General features: G+C 38.1%; 1 protein-coding gene across 3 annotated transcripts in view; it reads left to right on the top strand.

Annotated features, from left to right (window-relative positions):
* The first annotated feature begins 341 nt into the window (after window positions 1-341).
* RPGR (retinitis pigmentosa GTPase regulator) overlaps window positions 342-22,373 on the top strand; it is a 41,828-nt gene continuing 19,796 nt past the window's right edge. The window contains exons 1-6 of one of the 3 annotated variants that reach the window (XM_086608596.1): window positions 342-411; window positions 2,710-2,835; window positions 8,504-8,596; window positions 11,151-11,213; window positions 12,795-12,953; window positions 14,454-14,603. In XM_086608596.1, the coding sequence (XP_086464722.1) occupies window positions 342-411; window positions 2,710-2,835; window positions 8,504-8,596; window positions 11,151-11,213; window positions 12,795-12,953; window positions 14,454-14,603 (661 nt within the window). The remainder of the gene's footprint in view (window positions 412-2,709; window positions 2,836-8,503; window positions 8,597-11,150; window positions 11,214-12,794; window positions 12,954-14,453; window positions 14,604-22,373) is intronic. The other 2 variants (XM_086608614.1, XM_086608606.1) reach the window with 2 other exon arrangements.

Genomic DNA, 22,373 nt, shown 5'->3' on the forward strand with positions numbered 1-22,373 from the left:
CTGCTGGAAACGAGACTCGCACGGGGCCTTCAAGGTGACTCCTGCCTCCTTTCACCACCCGTGAGCCCCTGCCCGGCGTGCTGTGACCGATCTGCGCTCCCCGCACGCGGAGCGGCCCGAAATCGCCACCGGCTCGATGGAACTTTGAGATGACGGGACGGGAACCGGAGGTCCCCGCCGCCAGCCCCACCGCCGGCCGCCAGGGGGCGCTCCCCGCCGCCGCTCACCGCCCCCCCCCCGCCCCCCGGCCGAGCCCTCTCCCGGCGGCGGGCCGCGGCGGCGCCGCTCTCTATGGCCGTTGCCCGTGGCAGGGCCTCTGTTTACTCCGGGCGCCGCGGCACATGGGGCGCGGCCGCCCGCCGCCAGCTGCCATGGCCGAGCCCGCCGAGGAAGACGAGCTGCCGGTGCCCGGTGAGTGGTGGCGGTCCCTCATAGGGGACGGAGCTGCGGGCCGGGTAAGGGGGGATCCTCGTCTGCCTGTGGCGGTGCCCGCCTTCTTCCCCCGCCATCGTCGGCGCCCACGGCGGCCGCCTCCCTGGCCCGGCGTGCGGCTAGGCCCCTGGCCGCACCGCTCCGCTCCGCGCCCGGCGGCTGGCTCCGGCCGGCCAGCGCGGGCTGCCCGCGGCGCAGCGCCGGGCTGCGGGCCGCCAGCCCCAGCCGGTGTCTTCCGCCGTCCGGGGAGAAATACGTGTGCTGACGTCAGAGATTAGACGGGGGCAGCCTCGCTGCCGTCACCGGCATGGCGTAGCGGTGCGGTGTTGAGCAGACAGGTTTTTTTTTTCAGTTAGCGAATGAGTTTCGGTCCGTGGTGTGACCTACAGTAGTTTTGAAACGTTCGCTGGGTGCCGAGGCAGCAAAAACCTCATTTAGGCTCTGCGGGACTTAATTTCGTGAGTTGGTGGGATTCGGTTTCCTAACTGGTGTCTGAGGTGTCAGTCGTGAAATGGATGAAATACAAAGGGCGTTTGTGAATTGAGTCACAGAATCATAGAATGGTTAGGGCTGGAAGGGACCTTCAAAGGTCATCTAGTCCAACCCCCCTGCAAGGAACAGGGATATCTCCGACTAGATCAGGTTGCTCAAGGCCTCGTCCAACCTGGCCTTGAACATCTCCAGGGATGTCTCCAGGAGTCGTCTGCTTTTTGTGTACATTGAATTAAGACTATATTTGTGTTTTCACGTCAACACTTGCGAAATAAAAAGAAATGAACCAGAGAGGTGTACTTTGACGTCATCGCCCAAGAGATCACTGTGAGCGCGTTCAAATGTGCAGCGTGGCTGTTTGGCTGTCTGGCTGAAGGTTTAAACCTAGAGTTTTCAGACGCCTTTTAGCATGTCTGTGGTTGTAGTTGTGTCTACATAAAATGAGGAAAAACAACCCTTTCTTTAAAAATTTATTTGCACAAGGCTTGTTTTTAATATAACAGTAAAAAACGCATCTAGAGATGTAGTAAATACAATTTTATACATATCTGCTGAAGCCGATACATAAAATAACATGTCATTTGCAAATATGGGAAACTTCTGTATTAAAGAATCATTTCAAAATGAACATCAAATTTACAGTATAAGAACTTCGGGTTTTGGAGCTGGGGTGCAGACTATTGATGAGATTGTATTCATTGAAAATAACTGCATGCAGATGACTCAATGTTGCTATCAAATTATGTGTAATGTTACACGAGCAGTCTAGTGTTACTATGTGTATTTGTGTTATCATAGCTTACATATTAACAAAAAGTCTGCAAGGAAAAGTTTTGTTCTCTTTTCCAAAAAATTACTGTATGCTTAAAGTACAATGTTTGACGTTTTAAAATAGGTCTAATTGTGCTTTGCCACATTGTCTGCATGGCTTTTGGCAAAGTATTTAACTTGTAAGTTCATTTATTTTCCTCTAAAATTTAATATTTTCTGTGTCAAGCCACATGCTTAACCAGAAGGGGAATGAATAGTTAACATCTTATGTTTTAAAATAACATTGCTGACACTTTTGAAAGGGGGAAGAATTGAGAAAACTAGACAGATTACAAGGGCAGAATAGCAAACTGGACTTTATTTTGGGTTGAGTTTCTTTTGGTCATGGTCTTATGATCAAAGACAGTTGTGCCAACCCATGTTTCGAAGGCTGAGAGTTTTGATTTTAGGGAGCCATTTTTGGAGCACATGTACCTTTTCAGATGGATGAGGAAGAGTGGTCCGTTTGGAGCCTGTCACCTCTTTACAGTGTGTGTCTCTCTCTAATCCAATTTGGAAAACCTGTTTGAATCCAAGTGTAAACGTAAGTGAGAACTCTTTGTCTCGACCTGCTTTCAGGATGAGCTTTTTATTTTACTTTCTGCGGGCAGTTTTTCAGAGTTCTTTATTCTTTCTTTTACACACCTAGTAGTTTCTGAGAGGGTAGTGAAGAAGTACGTTAGTGTACTTTAAAATAAATTACTGTATCCTCAGAACACAATATTCCAGCAACAATACCTATTCTATTAGGAAATTCATGGGGGCGAAGAAGAATCAGAAGGACTAAAATGTGAGCCTGAAAATGAAGTAGTCTTGATGAAACAGAATAGAAGAAAATGCTTCAGCCATTTTTTAAAAAAGAAAAAGATAGGAAACTAAAATGTGCAATTGAATTGATAGGAAATGACTGTTTCAGAATGTATGAGGCAAAGTTGGTTTTCATTAAAAAATTGATGTTATGTTTTTGTGTTTTAGAATCAGGTGCTGTTTTCACATTTGGAAAAAGCAAATTTGCAGAAGATATTCCTAGCAAGTTCTGGTTCAAAAATGACAAGCCTGTGCTTATATCATGTGGAGATGAACATACCGCTATTGTTACAGGTCAGTATTGGAAATGGACTATATGACAAAACGTTATGTAGTTGGACTGCTTGGAAAGTTATGAGTCTTATTTGAATCCTGAGGTAATATATCAAATGAGATTATGGAATGGAGAGAAGACTGTTCTGTGGGAACTCTCGGATGCCTTTGAAATTAATGCGAGGTCACTGAAGGTTTTCACAACACATGCCCAAGAACTGTCATGAGGGAATCTGTAATAACTGAATGTATCACACAGGATTTAAAGTAAGCATGACTTTGTTCAACTTGAACGTTTCTTGTGAATCTAACAGTATTTATTAGGCAATCTTAGAGTTTTGTATTGTGGAAGTAAACAGTATCTGTTGAACACAGTCAACAAGTTCACTAGGAATTTGCCTGAAGCAACAGATGAAATTGTGTCTCTGAAATGAAGATTTGGATTACTGTTAACTGTCAGCTGAAAATAACCCTTGAAAGAGCAACTCAAAAAAACTTTAGAGGATCCTACTAAAATCAGAAATAAATTGCAAAAGCATTGAAAGAAGCTCAGATGCAATAGAACGAGCAGTATTAATGTTTATTTTCATTTCTTTGAAATTATGGAAACAGTACTCATTGAAGAATTTGTTCAATTTATTTTATGTGGAAGAGACTACTTGTTTGTTGATGAGCATGCGTGTTGATTGTTTTGACAACAACTGCTGATAGATAATAAGGCTTTGTTGTTACAAAATTTATATGCATGTTTTCAGGACTTTTCTTATTGGAATGTATTTATTTCTTGTCAATGTCCAACTGGTCATTACTTATTAGATCATCTGTTGAGGGTTTCTTGCTATGTCCCCAAGCACAGTTGAAGATGCTGGATTTTTAGAATGAACTATTCTAGGCATGATGAAAAAAGCTTACAGATTTCATGGACTGCAGAACATTTTGAGGTGAAATTATACAATTAATTTTTTAAGCCTAGCTTCATAGAGGATGAATTATCCATGAATAGTTTATTTTGAACAAAACTTGACACTTTTTCTTAGATTGAACCGGTTCTATTAAATTGCCTGTTGCATAAAATTAATCAGAATATAACCTGGGGCACTGTAAAATTTTCCTTTTGAATATTTTTTTTTTATTTCCTTTCATATGCTCACACCCAATTCGAAATAACACTAGTATAATTCTCAGTTTAGACTAGTGAATTTAAATTGCCTCCTTGAGTTCCCCCAGCATGTGCCTGTGCCAGCACTGTTACCCTGATCAGCAACAATCCCCTAATTTCCATGTCACTGTAATAGTGGCCCCATAGATAAAGCTTTTGAAGAAGTCAACTTGGAGAGGTGTGCATGCAGCACCATTTCTCTACTATCTCCCCTTATCCTGATTATTTTAATATATATAGCGTTTCAAAAATGTCTGTGTAGCTCGCCCTTGCTGTTATAGTGTGCAGATACATCACCAGGGAAACTTCTAGATAATCAGATATTATTTTCTCAAAGCTTTTGAGGAGAAGGAACTGTAGAAGCAAGAGTACAAAATTTATTTGATACCAAAAGCTTTTTTGGGACGTTGTAAAGTAGAGGCAAAAGTGAGGGTGAAGTACTGATCAACGACGAGCAAAGGTAGGGAAACTGCAAGAGTCGTACAAAAAAGTGAAGAAGGGAGACGGAAGACCTTTGTCCCTCATTTGTTCTTCACACCCGTGCATGCCCGTGTGCACCTCGCGTTTCTGCTGTTAGATGGAATTGGATGATACAGTGGAATTGCAGCCCTTGGTGAATGACACTGAATTGCAGTAACACCTGGAATAAAAGCTCCAGAAGTGCATGTGGATAACAAGTTTACTGAGAAGGGTACAGGCATTGTGGGAAACCAGGAGCTTCTTGAAATCCAGTTGAACCTGACCTGGAAGAGATAAAAGACAAACACCACTGAGGAGGAAAAGTATCTCAAGCAGGTGTGTGTTAGTGCATGCTTCATTTTATTTTCAGTCTTTATTTACAGGTCACAAAAGTCTCCCCTCCTTTTTTTTTTTTTTTTTTCTCTTCTCCCACCCCCTGAAAGAGGTAGTGGGACCTATGTAAATAGGGGACAGTGGCAATATGAGGTAGATTCAAATGTAATAGAAATATATCAGTTTTACACTAACATGTCTTAATGGTCATAAGTAAAACAATCACCCAAACTGAAACAAAACATTCCTTAAAGCTGGTGTTGAGCAGGAGAGACAGCTACGTCTTGCACTGAATCTTGACTGAATGCAAGTGAAGAAAATGTACAGCAACTAATATTTAGCATTCAAACAAAATATTCAGAAATTTTCAAATACTTCTTTCATCTAATCCAGCATCAATATTCCCATATGACTTTTAGGAAGAAAAGTGTAAAGTAAATATAAAAAAACTGTTCTTTGGCTTTCTAGGTCAGGAGTTGAAGTCCAAAATTTTATTTACATACTATGGCTATATGTTGGAATAGAAAGGATCAGTGATAGTTACTTGCTGACTTTTGAGTTGGTTTGCTGAGCTAGTTGGAGAAACATTTCCTTCTCCAGTTTTGGAGTTTGGGATCTAAATTTGTATTTCTTTATTCATTTGCTCTCTACCTTTACCACAATCTTCATTAAAATGTTCAAGCAGGAACTTTTTAAGTGATTGTCTTCTTTAGAAAGAAGTAAGAAGTGCTTAGAAAGCACTGAAAGCACTGGATACTCTGTCCAAAATATTACATTTTATGTTTTCTTCAGATGTAGCTTCTCAATAGAATCTTGTAATAAATGCTCAAAGACTGTACATTGTCTCCCCATATAATTTCCTTTCCACACTAATACGATTTAGAAAGCAAGGAGGGGAATATGTAAAACCTACCTTTAAACATGGATGAGAGGAATACTTGACTGCCTGCTATGATCATGAAGCATGTTGAAGATTTCAACTGGTATTTCCCAGCTGCTGAATGAATGTCTTTAGTAGCACTTAATGAACTGGGGGATCACATGACAGATGGAGTTCCCAGGAATCACAGTTGTGATAGCAGCTATTCCTATGAGAAACGTACAGTGTTAGGAGACACCCTCTTCCTGAAGTCTCTCACAAAATCTCTGTTCCTAAAGATGTAAACATCCTGTGGCTTCCCTAGTAGTCCTGAATTAATGTTGGTGAAAGATCTGCCAGTGATAAGCCAATGCATGCATACTTTTGAGAAATACTCCAGTCTTGCATCAGGATGAAGGGGGAAACTGGTGTAGGAAGTATGTTTTCATCACCAGAATAGTCTGAGTAGTCCCTTTCTTCATATCCTGTTGTTTCCCTTCTGTTGCCCGCAGTCATAATCTTACTCTACCGGACCTGTCTTCTGCCAGCCATTCCAGATGGCAGATGGCCGCGGTCTCTCTATTTCAGCACCAAAAAACCCCCGAGTTTGCAAAGTTTTGAAATATGATCCTTGCCTATTTGTTTGCTGTTGACTTAGTTCTCCCTTCAGTGCGTCTGTGGTGATGACTGGAGTTATCTTGGTATGCGATTGTGAAAATAGAGCTTTTGGCATGCAGGATTTTGTTATGGCTCCTGGACAGCTTAGATTGCATCATATCTGTTCCAAAACCTGATTTGCTGTACAGGCTCAGAAATGTTGCTTCATTACAGGCATTTGTTTATGTTCCTCTGTAGTGCCTGTTAGTTTTCGTTCACTATCTGAATTACCTGCTTCCCAGTTTTCTTACTTTCTGTTACACTGCTGAGTGTTGGAAGCCTGAAATTACAAAAGACTGTCACTCGGTTGTAAAAGAATTTTAAAAAATTCCTCTCATCTATTAAGCTCCTTGACTTACAAGGCAATGCCTGAGAATATAAAGGCTGCTATAAGAAACAGCAGATTATGGGATGAAAAGCGTGACCTGTCAGAGTTTTGAATGGATAAAAGAGAATGTACTGAAATTTAATTACGGCAGCTTGGCATCATATTCTCACAGGAGTACTACTGTCTTGTAAAGGCAGTTAAAAAGTGTAAACCAAGGATACAGGAAGCATATACCAATATAGGATGCCATTTACTAATAAAAATTCTTTCTATTGAGGTGCGTTTTGCTCTCGATGACAGACAGGTCTGTGTGTGTTTTGATGTGATTGCATTATCAAAATTGGGATGATGATACAAATGCTATTAGTAAAACATCATAAGTATAGACTTGACCTCAGACTTTCTTCCCTTACAACTTTCTGGGAAAGACATGATATTGATACATAGCCATATGTTCCAAAAATTGTCAAATCTAACAATTTGTTTGGGACTTTTGATACTAGTTGTTAGTTGATGGTGGTTTGTTTGTTTTTGTGGTTTTTTTTAACTATGTGGTTATATTTAAGAAAATAAATGGATTTTTTTAACAGAGTAAGTATTTTTGTTATATTTTAAACACCTCAATATTATGTTTCAAAGCCTCTGTAAATCACATTCAGAACCTTAACTGGGAACACTACTGAAGTACAAACAGCCATAATATTTTGGCTTTATGATGTGGAATTGCTTTTATGTGTTGCTGTCATGTGATAACTGTTGATGACTAGGGTGACAAAGTTTATTTACATGACAGCCTTGTGATGAAGTCTAACTCACAAAGCTCTGCAGACCTTAATCAAAAGTAAACAAACTCCTTTTAACAGTTGTAAAGGTGTTCGTTTTTTTTTTTTTTAAATCAGTTTCTATTGTTTTGCAAAGATTTCTGTTGGAACTAGGGTGTTATCTTTGGGTGTGAACTTCACAGCTTTACAGAAGTTGACAGTTTGAAAAATGAAATGAAATGAAATTTGTTCATTTTAAGGTATCGTCAGTCGTCAGTTTTGTCTGTCTGATTTGCATACCCGATGACAAAAGTTTCATCTGTTCATATACCATCCTCTTAAAAAACCACTAGATATTTGGAATCACAACAGTTCATTGTTTGTAGTGGTCAAACCTGCATGTTCAGTCATACCAGTTCCTGAAATACGATTCTAGCATTGCTTCTGTTGACAATTTGTAATCTAATGTTTGCGTTTAGGTTTACGAAACTCCCTGACTATGTGGTGGTTTTGCGCAATCCTTCTTTATATGCAAAGTGACATATCGATACAATTTGTGAACACATTTGAAAATTTATCACGAACCGTATTCTGTAGAAGTGCAAATTTGTAATTCATTTTAAGAGAAGACATTTAGCAGTAAAAGAAATAGCCTCCCCTAAACAATAAAATAAGCTGAATATTGCAAATTTATGTTTATATTAATCATACAGCTGCGTTGTTCATTCCTGTCTTTGGGGTAAAAGATGTGGATGCTCAGTTAAATGTGCTGTTATTTTATAAGTAGGCCTGTAGATACTGTGGTTTCCGAACTGCAGGGTCTGTCCAAGGGTGCAACACTTTATTTTCTGAAGAGCACTTTATTTGTGCTGTAATTAAAGGAGAGGATGTTTGTTCTGCTTTTTGTCCCTTCTTCTGGCTGGGAATTTGTTACTTGAACAATGCAATTACTACTTTGGTACAGAAAAATTGCAAGAATATTAATTATTGTTTACACTTAACTATTGAATTGCCTAATCTTAAGCCTTACATTAAAAATCAAGTAATAAGTAGCATGATGTGTGAATGACCGTCTTGTCTCGTATGAGGTATTCAGACACTTGTATGGATTCTGACTGTGGTTTTTTTTTCAGGGAATGGTAAACTATACATGTTCGGCAGTAACAACTGGGGCCAGTTAGGACTAGGATCAAAGAACACTGTCAGCAAACCAACATGTGTTAAAGGTTTGTTTACTTTTTCTTTTTTTTTTTTTTTTTGAAAGGAGATCCTTGTGAAAAGGTGCTTTGTAAGATGCAATTCCAAAATAACTGATTCTGCCTTCTTTACTCATCATGTGTAGCATATTACTACACAACCTCATAAAAGCAGCTTAAAAGGATCTCTGATTGATTTTCCATTAGTTCCAGATTCTGGATCCTTTTGCATCTGAAGATTACTTCAGATACAGAGGATCCTGTGTTTTTTGAGGGCTCTCATTTTATGCAGCATTTGCCTTTTCTGTCAAACCACATCTTGTGACTGCAAAGACCTTAATCAGATGCTTGGTCTCTACAGTGTTGTCTGTGCATTAGAAATCAAAGTTCCAACAGCACTGTGTAACCTTCATATCACTTTCGTCTTAGCACCTTCATAAATGAAAAAATCTATTAGAAGCTTTCTACAAGTACTGCTACATTTCTAGCAAGTATAAGCAGTGCCTGAGGGGGCATAAATGTTAATATATTTGTGTGAAGCAGTAAAATAAATGCCTATATTCTTTCATGTGTTGTAAAATATGTTTTCATTGCAGTTATTTTCTTGATCTTTCCTAGCCAGTTTTATCTTGTCAAACAAAACTAAGTCAATACTTTTTCCCTATACCCTTACTTATGCCAAGTCAGTTCTATCCCATTAACACATTTCTTTTCACCATTAAATATTTATCCTCATCCTTTCTGCCAGCAGATTGATCTGTTAGCTTATTGTTAGAAACAAATTATCCTGCTTGTTCAAACTCTTTTCTTCCTGATTCAGTTTATTTTACTGTCCTTTATCTGCTCCTCTCTCTATTTTACTTAAGAGGGAGAATTCAGCTACTCTTAGGTTCACATCTTCTGCCAGCCATGTGAGAGATTGGTTCTTACCTTGGCTTAAACGGATTGGTTGTCAGGTGTTGTTTTTACTGTCAAATTGCAATGGAGAATAAAAGACGAAAAGAAGATGACAGCAATTCAAACCAGACCTGGTATCTATTGGAAAAAGTCTCAGGGAGGGTACCTTTCTTCTCTTGGCAGTAGACAGCAGGAGAAAGTCCTGGACCTTTTCTCACTAGCTTTCAGTTATCACTTGGCTTTGGGAATGGGCTTGCAAGGACACATTTCGGTTTCTGCTTGGGGCCAAACGGTTGCAGCTGCGTGTTTTCTGGGAAAATATCTTCTGGGACTTGACTAGCGACTGATGAAATTGGTTATGAAAAATTGCCAGCAATGTTATAAATATAGCATGGCTCATCAAATACCTTTGATTAGCCTAGGTGGGAGGAAGGTTAGGGAGCACAGGCTTCTGAAGAGCTGATTAAGATCATCTCTGAAGTTGGAGGCAGAGTTTTGGGATATAAAGCAGCAAATTAAGATTGTAGGAAGAAGCCAACACTGGAAGTGTTCCAGCCTGGTGGTAGTGGTAGATTTTGGATAGGATAGGCAGGAATCCGAATTTGGACAATTTATATTTGTGTCTGTGCAATGGTCCAGAGACAGTTCATGCTTAAGTAGATGGATTTATTTGGTGACTTGATAGAAAGGACTTTAATCTGACTGTTACGGAGCTGATGAAAGTTGATTTGGAAGGACTGAAAAAGGATTTGTGAAAGAGATGGCTTTATCATGGACTAGTGCAGTGGAAAAGCAATTAAAGATACATTATGTAAAAATAATGCTGGTTTAAAAGTGCTATATGGAGCACATGGACATGACTGAGAGAAGAGAAATTGTTGGCAACGATCAGTAATTGGAGAGAGGATGGAAAAGTCAGTGAGACTTTTTCCCTCTGTTTCTGAAATGGAGTGTGCTTGCCACGGGAGAAAAAGCACCTCTGTTTTCTCTCTTTCCCACCAAAATAACTCTTGACTCCTCTCGTGTACATTCCCAGTCTTTCACCGTGACCAGACTACAGAGAAATACATGCAATGGGTGGGTGTGACTGAGCTGAAGCTGAAACAGGATTGTATATGCAAAATTTTAGGCGATAGTCCAAATGGGAATGTCCTTAGCAGTTGAGTTTGGGATCCGTAAGAGGGCAGTGCAGAGCAAAAGTCTGGCAAAAAAAAAGTAGCTGTGCATAACAGAGGAAGGTGGGGATGATAAGGCAAAAGAATGGTATGGTTTTAAAGATTCAAGATAGGGGGAAAAGCCTAAGAGGGAGTTACGAGTAGTGCTGTTATTGAAAACTGAAGGCAGCTTTAAGCGTGCATTTTGTCCTGCAGCTTGATATGTTCTTTGCAGCATTGTCCCATGAATGGTAAATTCTGGGGAATGTGGCATTGGGATGAAGGAGCCAACACAAAGTTAACCTGAGTAGCAGCTCTAAGTTTTTAAGATCTATATCTGTTTTATTGTCTTGAGGGAATTCTGATTTAATAAGTCATGTGCTAGGTTCAGATGGGCAACGAATCTTGTAATTATTCTGTTGGTAAAAACATGAAAAAAATCAGAGCTCCCTCTAGAGCATAGAACATTTTGTTGTTGAACCAACTATCAGCTTGTTTATAACATTTCCCCCTGCTTTGGCTTTAATTCATAGCTTTAAAACCAGAAAAAACAAAACTTGCTGTTTGTGGAAGAAACCACACTTTAGTTTACACAGGTATGTAACCTATATTATATACATATTAAAGATAGATTGTTTTCTTTGCTTTCATGCAAAATTACATTAGGAATCCCAGGAGAGTTGAGGAAGGAAAAATAAATGAAAATGGGACTGATAAAACTTGGGGCTTTGATATTCAGTTCTTTGAATGCTCGATTTATTCTGAGCCAATGCATTTATAAAGCAATATTCTGTAGGAGTTTTCTAGCAATGGACAGATAAAAAAATTTCTTGCTGGTATTTGAGGTGTGGTTAGCAATTATCAACATTTCCTGTAAGCCTTGTGAAGGTATATAAGTATTTTTTATATATCTGTACTCAAATTTACCTTTGACAAGTACTTTATCTTTATTAGTGTGAAGTTATATATTTGAGTAAATATAGTAGAACTGAATGTTTTTGAGTCTTCAAATGTTGTTGCATTTTGGTTAGACAAGGTAGTCTGCTATTTCAATGACAAGTTGTTTTATTAAGCTATAAATAAATAAACTGTAAATTTAAACTAAAAAATAAATTTTTAGAGAGGCAGTATACAGAGAATTGATGCAAATTCTTGTCATGCTTCTAAAATTTATGTAATGGAATATTCATTTTTGTGGTTGCAATCCTTTCGCTTGCAGTAATGTTATAAAGACGATTGTTTGATTATTGGAAGGTTTATATATGTGGAGACCCTGAGCGCTGTAAATAAGACTGTTAGAATAAAACAGAACATTTTAATAACAGTTGAGGATGCAAGACTGCACAGGGTAAATATTAGTCACTTTTAGTGTACACGCTGGCTAGATAATTTGTGGCCATTTATATAGCTAGGACCATTTATAAATTGTATGTCGGTTGCTTTTCACATTTGTGTCTGGATTTGTGTTATTAATGGGCCTTATCTTTTTCATCATAGATGAGCACTTTGGATATAAAACATATAAAATTAAAAATATAAATCTTAAAGTTCTCTGAAGTTGAAGGTATCAATCATCAGCTTTAACTTCAATTTTAAAACAAAATAAAGACCTAGTTAATTCAATTGAAGGCGATTTAAATATTTAAACGAGTAAAATATTTCTAATGAAAACCTAAGCAAAAGTATATTTCATTCACAGTACTTAAAACTATCGGGTTATGCATCTCTCAAATTTATGTACTAATATGACATCAGTTTTTTTGCTTGCGACATCATTCACCATTTTCCTCCTGCTTTATCTTAAAACATACGTTGTTTGGGGAAGGAGCTGCTTTTGGCTGCCAGAGCTACTAGTAGTCATTTTCTCCGGACTTTTGCAGAGCTTCAAATTGTAATTAGTTTTTAGATCAGTCTCCAGAATGGTGGGAAACGCAGTCAGTCGAAGTACATATAAGGCCCTTAGAAAGTTCCGAGCCAAGCGTATGCAGGAAAGCCTTCTTGCTAGCTACAACAGAAACTGCTAATGTCAACTCGGGAATATTTCAGGGCAGCAGACCCCGACTTTTCTATAGTGTTTTTCCATTGAAAATTAAATTACGTGCTCCAGTTTCTCTGACTTTTTACCACTGATGAGAATGTCTTCATTCTATGTATTACATGTGCTTTTCTGTATGCAGAAAAAGGAAATGTGTATGCTGCTGGAGGTAACAGTGAAGGTCAGTTGGGATTAGGTGACACAGAGGAAAGGACCACATTTCATTTAATTAGTTTTTTTACCAACCAGCACAAGATCAAACAGCTAGCAGCTGGATCATACACCTCAGCAGCAGTAACTGGTAAGAGCAACCGCTAATAAAATCTATTTATGTGTGTCCAGTGTGGTGTTCCAGGGAAGCATTTATTCCAGCATTCTGTCTGCGTATGTGGGTGTATTTTCTGTGTCACCCTGTCTTCTCTCTCTAGTAACCATAGTCATTTTTTGATGTCTCATTTCAACACAGTCTGGTAAGGTGTGGCAGTCTCATTAACTTCCTACAATTTTTGTGAAAGTAGACCTTTTCCATGAGCAATGGCCTGCAATGGGAGCTCAACCTGTACTGCTTTAGTAGGAATCCTTACAAAGGAGAGATGATATGAATACCCTCAAAATGGGAAAAAATCTTCAGTTCATTTTCAGGGAAGCAAGCTACAAAACATGAATCTTGGGAAAACTAAGTTTCTCTAATTCCATTTCCTACTGCAACTGTTTTGGTCTGCTGGTACAGGCTACACAGCTGTGTCATTAGTAATTCTGAGAGAGGTCTAACCTATGGGCTCATTCCCTGATGGCAAAATTATACAATTGCAACATGACAAAGTCCACACAGTTGTAATACTTTCAGCCGTTGGGTGATTGGTCCTTTATTACCCTACAATGTAAATTCTCAAGTTTTGCTATAAAGTAGCTGTTTCTGTACATGTTTAGGATAAGTTATTGAGGCTGTCATTTCAGAACGTGACACAGAGCGTAAGAATGTGTGAGAGATGCTAGCGTGCTCGTTTGGTTTGTAATTTTTTGTGACAATTACTAACGTTCTCCTGAGATTTGTAAGTCAACTTTGAATGATTTTAGTTCCCAACAGCATCTCAGTAGCACTGTAGATGGTATGTTTTTTTATTCACAACTCATTTTCTACCAATAAGAAATACGCATAGAGAAGACATCTCTTCTAGAAAAAGCTAGAGATTTTTCATGTTGTTCACTACCTTCTTTTATTTTTTGCTGCTGCCATTGGTCTTTGTGTCAACAGAGGCTGGTCTTAATAAACCTGGAACAGCTATTGTGACAGTTTAAGGAAAACAAAATGAAGCTGGGCAATATAATCACGTGTAAAGAGAACAGAAATATAAGGCAAGAATAAGTGGCATGTGCACCAAAGTCAGAACAGAGAATAAGTTTGGAAGAATGAGAAAGTGGTGACTTGCTACTAGAAATTAGAAGATGCTTTAAATTCACTGTAAAATTTTCATACTGACCTCTGGCAACTGAATTGTCTTATACGCTCAATCTTCCTCTTTTTGAAGGGATGTTTTTACATAGTACTTTTCCTGTTGCTATTTATGGTCTGACATCATAGTTGATGACTAAACGTTCTGTGTCACTTTTGAAAAGCTTAAGGGATACCCTCTTACTTCAGACTGTTTTGTTGCGTTGTGCTAAATACCATTTTATGACCCTGAGATCATTACATTTAGTAGTATCATACACAGAGTTTATGAAATGCTCTTAAATGGGTAGATTAACTTTTTATTAGTTTTGGTTCAATATCTATTAACTATCTGTGTCTTTATTTTAGAGGATGGGCAGCTTTTTGTGTGGGGTGACAATTCAGAAGGTCAGATTGGCTTGGCTCAGGAAGCCTGTGTCAGTGTCCCTTGTCAAGTCGATGTTGGAAAACCTATTTCCTCTGTATCCTGTGGATATTATCACTCTGCCTTGATAACAGGTAAGAGAATGGGACTAGCAGTTAGTTGGAGACAAGTCAGTGGTTCTCAGATTGTCTTTGTAAAGGTTGCTAATGAGGCATTCATTACTTCTGAAACTAGATATGCCATACTTGTTAAAAACTGCCATGTGGCAGAAAGTCATCTATGTAGTTTTGTTTCACATTGGGAGATTTTACCAGAGGCAGGTTCTTCAAAATGTGATTCTAATTGATTTATTTGTTTAACTTGTATGTAATCTACTATATAATTGTATATTATTGTTGAATTAACAACGCTGTGAGAAAAAACTGCAGTTAATTTTCTGCATTTACACATTGTTGTGCAAAAGTATGTTAGAAAGAATGACTATCTTGCCACACTTGAAGGTTATAACAAATGTTGTTGGTTAATATTACAGTTTGAATAATTCCAACTTTTCTTGAGATTATTAATTTTTGTGATGATAAAATAATAATCTTCATCTTCTCTAGAAATATAAATATTGAATAGACTTACTATGTTTTGAGGAAAAATTAATCTCATTTGTTAGCAGTGCAAGATTGTTGTCAAAGTTCAATGTTATGTCTTAAATTTTAAGATTTGAGGTCAGTTAACCAGGCAGTATACAATATGAGGAGAAGCATACACTGCAATGAGTCGCTGTCGGATCTCCAAACCAACCCACCTTTCTGTTGCTTTCCACCTCTCTCTTTCCACCTCTCTGTTGGTTTCCAAAGTAATGATGCCACTCATTTTTTAATAATGCCAATACGGGTAAATTTATCAGTCAGTACCGGTGGTATTATATATGAGCAGCCATGAATTCCTCTCAGCCGTATAGATTTACTTTATTAAGCTTTACAGTTTAGTCCCCTCAGAGTAATTAAAGATTTCAAAGGATCAATAGTTGTAAAGCCTTTAATGGATACCCAAGAACTGTTCCATCAGATACTTTTCTTAGGTTACTTAATAAATGTTACTTTTCCACGTTGTCCTGGTTTTAGCTGGGACAGAGTTAGCTCTAACTTCTTTTTAGCAGCTAGAAGAGCTCCGTGTTTTGGTTTTACCCAGAGGCTCTCTCTGAGAAGGATGTTGATAGCAAGCTGATGTTTGTGGTTGGAAGTGAAACTCCAAGGACTTTTCAGTGTGCCGTGTTCGGCCGGAGTGCAGAAGCACGGCGGGACAAGGGGGGAGCATAGCCGGGACAAGGGGGCCACGATTCCCCTTGTGATTTGTGGTGGAACTTAAGATTGAGGGCCAAACTGGCCAATTAGTATCCCATATCGTGCAGCATCATGCCCAGTATAAAAGTGAGGGTCAGCCGGACAGAAGGGCTTTTGCGCTTTGGCTCTTTTGCCGCTTCTGCTCTTTTGCGCTTCTGCGCTTTTGCTCTGTTGCCTTTTTTCTTCCTCTCTCTCCCAGTACTCCCACTCTCGGAGTACTCTCTCTCTCTCTCTGCCCCTCTCTATTTTGGGGCCTCGTGTTCGTCCAGAATTGCAGCTTCAGGACGAGACGGGCTTTGCATAAGAGGGGGTGGTGAGCATCTACACTGTGTATTAAATCATCTGTATTAAATTGTTCTTATCTCAACCCACAGGTTTCCCGTTTCTCCTTTAATTCTCTCCCTCATCCCTGGGGCTGGGGGAGGGTGAGTGACCGGCTCTGTGTGGGGTTAGGTTGCCAGAGCGGCTTAACCCATGACACACATACAATATCTATACAGCTCCCTGAGAATATGCTATTAACACAACGAGGGCTTCCTGTGGTGGACAAATACTAATTAGGTGTTATATTGGTAGTGTGCAACTTTTATTACAGATGTTCGATTATAGTAGATGAACAAAATACCTCTGACCAATCAGGAGCTCAGCACCTGTTAGGAAATCTACAGCTTCCTGAACTTGAAATAAATGGGGGAAAAAAAAAAAAGGAAGATTCTTACTTCAATGATATAGTAAGGAGGTGTGTATTTCTGCCTTAGAGCCAAGAGCTGAAAATCTGACAAGACTGCAGTGGGATGTGACAAAAGTTCTCATTAGAAGAAGGGTTGACGAGCATCTAAGAGCAAGGAGAGAACAGTGTGTGCCAGATGCTCTAAGGAAGTGGAAACTTTTAATGGAGGGGAATGAGAAAAAAGGATTAGAGTAGCAGCTGCCTAAGAGACATGGAGACTCTTAAAATATTAATAGGAAGATGAACTGGTTATCACCTGTGAAAATGGAGAATTGTTGAACCTGCTACTGTTTAAACAGGTCTGGGTGTGAGATGGAAAATCTTAATTTTCGGCTGTAGTATCTGCAAATTCTGCACAAATTTGGCTTCAGTCTATCTTGCTGAAACTACTGACACCAAAGATGACCTCTTTTGTGCTGAAAGGAGAAATATTTTTTGATTGTTTTCATATAGGCACTTGCTGACAGTTTTATTTGACTGATAATTTAACTACGACAAAAATTTAGTGTTGGACATCCAGGTACTTTTACTGAAATGATCTTCTGTTGTACTAGCATCAGTGTATATCCAGACAGTGTTTATAAACAAAACTTATGCATTTAATCTAAGTGTACCATAATCACCCATTATTTTAGCTGTTAAGTTAGCCATTAAGTTATGAATTTTGAAGTTCTGCAAGGTGAGTCCGTTTCAGTACAAATGTTACTTTATTTTTCTTACAGCCCTGTTACGAAGGAAGTCAAGGCACTATGCTGTTAAAAGATTTTGCTTAAAAAAAAAATAGATCATTCTTTTAGTATTATTAGGATTCTTTCTTCACTTATGGAAAACACTTACCTGTAGAACTTGCTAGACTGACTCAGAACAGTGGTTCTTATCCTCAGTAATCTGCTTCTGAGGGTGGTAGAATATAGCAAACTAGATAATTAAGGAGTATTTGAAATATTCATATTGCAGGGATAGGAGTTTTTTACCTCAAATTGCCATTTAGTCATTGAATTATGCCTTGAAGTATGTTTAAAAGTTTGCCTAGCACAAAGAGTTCTCCATGCATTTTTATTGTATGGTTTTGTCTTGTATACTAGAACTTAAAGTGATTAGTGTAATTTTAATATATACTTTTGGAGGAAATATCTGGAGAAGAAAGTGCTTCTGTATTTCCAGAAATAAAATTTGAATTATTCAAGTAAGTGTATAATCTGTATTAATTCTCTCAACATCAACAAGGTATAGCAGAGAAACTTTTTTAGGTTTTGCAAAGAAACGGGAGAAACTCTTCTAATAGAAAGCTTTCACCACCTGTAACTTACCAGTTATTAGAATACTATAGAATTACTACATTTTGACTTTTAAACATGACTTGTATATAAAAAAGCATCAAATAATAATCTGTCCTTAATACATAGTTGCAAGATGTAGGACTTGATACATGTTGCCACACTGAACCTATGAGCTTGGCACCATATGGTTCCCTTTCTTAATACATTTACGTTTGACATAAGTTGTTTACTGGCTAAGCAAACTGCTAGAATAACAAGCATACCTGGGTTAAAACTAAAAGGTGGTTAATGAGGATACTAGAATACATAGTGTGGTCACAGAGTGCCCTCTCCAGGGCAGGATGTTCATTAATAAGAGACTAGTGAGAGAAAAAGTGGAGAAGTATGGATTCCAGCATTTTTATTTTTAAGCTAAAGTTGTTAGATCTTTGAAGCAACTGGTTTTATGCAATATTTTTAGTAGGCATTTGGCTTTAAGGTGTTTAACTTCTATAAAGCCAAGTACAATGTCAAGGAAAAGTAGAGTGGAACCCTGACACAAACCTTTAGTAGATAAAAGCATGTTTTATGGAAATGGTACAGCATTCAATCCTCTGAATTTGTACTTCAGTTCTACAACTCTCCCCCCACCCCCAGAGTTTCTCAAATCTAGTAGTTCCAGAAAGATGATTTGTCACTTTTCTTACTTTTGCTTTTTAGAACACCTTCTTTGCAGATGATAATTCAACTACTAAACATGTCAGAGTCACTTGTATTGTACCAGGTACACGTGGGCCCCACTGACACCAAAAGTGGTTGTACGATAGAGGAACAGAATATATCTTGAATTATTTTTAATAAAAAACACTTCTGAAATAGAGATTAGGCACGAGCATAGGCAGTGGCTAGCTCATTTCCATATGCAAATTAGGAGGCTGGTCTGGGTACTCACTTCATGTTTGAAAGACGATTGTTTCCTTTCCTTTCCTCTCACTTTGTACTCTTCAGAGTTCCACTGGAAAGAAGTTTATAGTTTCCTCTTAAAGGCTTGTTCCCAGTATGTTTGCTTTCCTTTCTTTTTGCAGACTTGGGATGTTAGATCCCCGTATTAGAGATATGTCTCAAACAAAGCAACAGAGAAGGAAAGAGCTGAAAGAGTGTAGGAACAATTTTGAGCCCATATAGAGATCTTTACTTGACTACTCTTTGACCACATTCACTCAAGGGGGAACAATTTTTCCGAAAGTATTAAGCTTGGCAAGCGTATATAGCTCATTTGTCCACTGGAGGAGATGGAGGGCAGGAAAACCCAAAGTATCTAACCAATAATCTGGCGTCTGCGGTAGAATTACATTCGTGAAGCCAGAAAGGAATTGAATATACTAGACCACTTTTGGTGTTTCCCCTGCCTGAACTTTTGCTGTAAGCAAGGTAAAGATAGATTCTCACTGAGAAGATATCTTTTCATAGAGCGCTTCGCAAGTTCCTTGAATTCCTTTTTTTAATGTAGAGATCGTCCATTTCACAAACACTTCTGTGCTCAGAATTTCAGTACATGAGAATATGACTCATATGAAAGGAGAAAATGAAATAACCAGATTCCAATGTGAAAAGAATGTCCTTAAAATGCAGGTGTGCTGCATGCATGCTGTACTCAAAATTTATTTGGGTTTGAGTGGATTCTTTTTATGCTTGATAGCTATTCTTCATAGTTTTTGGACTACGATTTCCCTTAAAGGGATGTGTAATGTATTCAAAAAATGCTTTAATAAATGGGTTTATCTTTGTTAGCTGGATTATTAAGTTGAAAAAATGTAATAAACTTGAGTAGTTTGGGAAGTCAGTGGAAGCTTGGCCATTTGAATCTCTAATCCTCTTAATTAGATTGTGATTGGATTAATATTTGCAGTGCAGTAGTGTTCTAAAAAGAAGTGCTGGTCTCTTCAAAGAGAACTGCGTAAGTAGTTAACTCCCAAGTGCTTTTAGTGGTTTATAAGCTTGTTTCTAGAAATATATGGCAGACCCAAGAGTATTAAAACAATACTTACCTTCTGAAAAATACAGGGCTCTTTTTGTTGTGGGATTTTTCTCTTTCTTTTCACTAGGAATCCCTAGTAAAATATCTTTTTTGTCAATGGAATGTTTTGGTTGTACAAAGCCTCCCATTGCAGTTGATTTTTTCATTGTTAATTAGGCTACTGTTTTAGAATAGAAATTTGATGCTGCTGCAAATAACTGCAAAGTATCAGCCTGTTCAGAGTATTTCTGCACATAGGTATGAGAATAAAGATCAGAGTTAAAACAGAAAATCAAACCGAACAGAGAAGCATAAACACAGTCCATAGTTCAGAAATGAAATGAAATATACTTTTCTGCAGCTGAGGTAATTTGCTGTTTCTTAAAAAACACAGACAGGTTGAAATGACTGCAAAACACCTCTTAGAAAATAAGAGTAGAAGAATGCAGCAAAGGTATTTCTGCACAGATATATGAAGGTAAATGAGTGTTATAATATTATTTGTGTAGCTTGTGTGTGCAGGAAAGAAAATGTCAGAATGACAGAAAAAGTAAGGACAGCTGGGAGGATGGATTACATCTCTGGTGATGATAGCTGGGAGATACAGCTGCTCTCCTGTTTCATTGTCTTGCAGAAGAGAACGTAGCTCTGTGAATAGATTGTGTGTGGCTACTTTTGATAGCCTCAGCCCTGTGAAACCTTGCAGGAAGCTTGACATGGAGTAAGACTGTATTATTGTCATTCCCCAATTGCCTCTCTGTGCAGTTAGAGCATTCAATAAACATAAGAAGTCCAGTTGCTAGCCTTAGTGGCCCAGGAGCATGGTACTTGAAGAATCTGTGCTGTTGTGAGTAGAAGTGATCTTGGAAAATATAGAAACCATATAAAATAATCTGAGATTTCTTTGACTAAGGCAAAGGCTAAATTTCTTAAGTCTTGTAAACTTTACAAATAAATATTGTGCCATTGAGGTTCAGTTCTAAATCTTTGGTGGAAGTGCTGGGTTGCAACTTCACTTAGAAACCATTTTCCATTTAAAGCAGGAATTTAGCTTTTATGAAAAAGTCCTTTTTACAGTTTTTGGTCTTTAAGTATGTCATACATTTTTTTCAGGATTTTCAAGTTAAGTTATAAATCAATGCATTTAAATAAATTTGAAGCTGAGGTATCTTAAAAAATGTGTAATATCTTTTTTTTTTTCTCCCGACTGAACTTTACCATAAAAAAGAGAAATACTTCAGATTCTCCCTATAGTTAAAACTCATTGAAAACCTATCCTCAGGCTTTCTTTGAAGAAAACAGACAATAATTTAGACCTTTTTTTATTTGCTTATTGTGGACTGTGCGTACCAAAGGTAAGATACATCACAGATGAGCATGAGTGCTCCAGAATTACTTCCTCTGAGAGGATGGGAGGAGGCGCACTGCTTTATTAAAAGACATAGTAGTTTAAGGGTTTTCAGAATGAATCAAAGCCCTTCTGATTGAGAGTCCTGGCAAAAGCAGTCTGTTTTGCAACCTGAAATTCTTGCTTAGTTTTTGTTCATGCAAAAGGAAATTTTAAATGAGTATGTTGCCAGAGTAAAGCTCAGGAAGATTCAACAGAAATGACACATTTCTTACTGACACCAGTTTTGACTTTCTCATCATTAAAAAATCAAAAAGATAAAATGCCTTTCCTATCTTGGCTCGGTATGCCCAAATTTTAATAAACTTCAGTTTAGAATCACACCCTTAAATCTTTATTAACTTGGTTTTGGTAATTTGGCTGATCTCATTTATTTTTTAGAATGCATATGTAGCTTCATTTTTTTCTACTTCACATTTTTATTCATAGGTTTACTTTACCTCTTCCATATATCCTATTTCTGTCTAGGCTTATTTTTTTGGTTGTCGCCATTGTCCTTAAATTCCTAAATTTTAATTTGTGGCTAACAAGTGCGAGGAAAAGGCAACAAATGGGGGAATATTCACAGAGGCTAACAGAAAACTATTAATAAACTTGTTTTCTTATGATCTGCCTGTGTTCAATGGAGAGAGGGATGGACTTCTCTAATGCCTAATCCTGAACACCTGAATAAGGCTTCAGCTTTGAAACTTTCTTTGAGCTCATCTGTTTTCATTGTCTGCGGGAAAGGACAAGCATTTCTAAGGTTAACCCAACTTTCATATTGTCAAGGAATTAATCGCCTTTGAATAAGAATCTCTCAGATACTTGAGCATCGTGCAATAGTAATGTCTCTAAATGCTGTAAATTTGTGAACACTAGACGTAGCCCTCTGAAAACACTGTATGTATCCCTCTGAAAGTAAAAGTACATTTTGTACTGAAGTACAAATCTGGATGTTTCCAGAAATATTGTAAATGGGTGCTTCTGACGACTGAGCTTTAATAATGGAGTATTATGTCTGGGGTTTGTTATTATGTTAATTATGTAACTGTAGCTATCTCTTCGAACTTCCTTTAGCAGAGAGCTCCTACACTAATTTAAACATTTCTTTATCTTGGACTAGCTCCGTGTGAGAGTTTTGTTTATCCTTGTGCTTTGTTATATCCAGCTG

The sequence above is a fragment of the Tauraco erythrolophus genome, chromosome 1 (genome assembly GCF_009769465.1).
Source record: "Tauraco erythrolophus isolate bTauEry1 chromosome 1, bTauEry1.pri, whole genome shotgun sequence".
In the NCBI taxonomy this organism is placed as follows: domain Eukaryota; kingdom Metazoa; phylum Chordata; class Aves; order Musophagiformes; family Musophagidae; genus Tauraco; species Tauraco erythrolophus.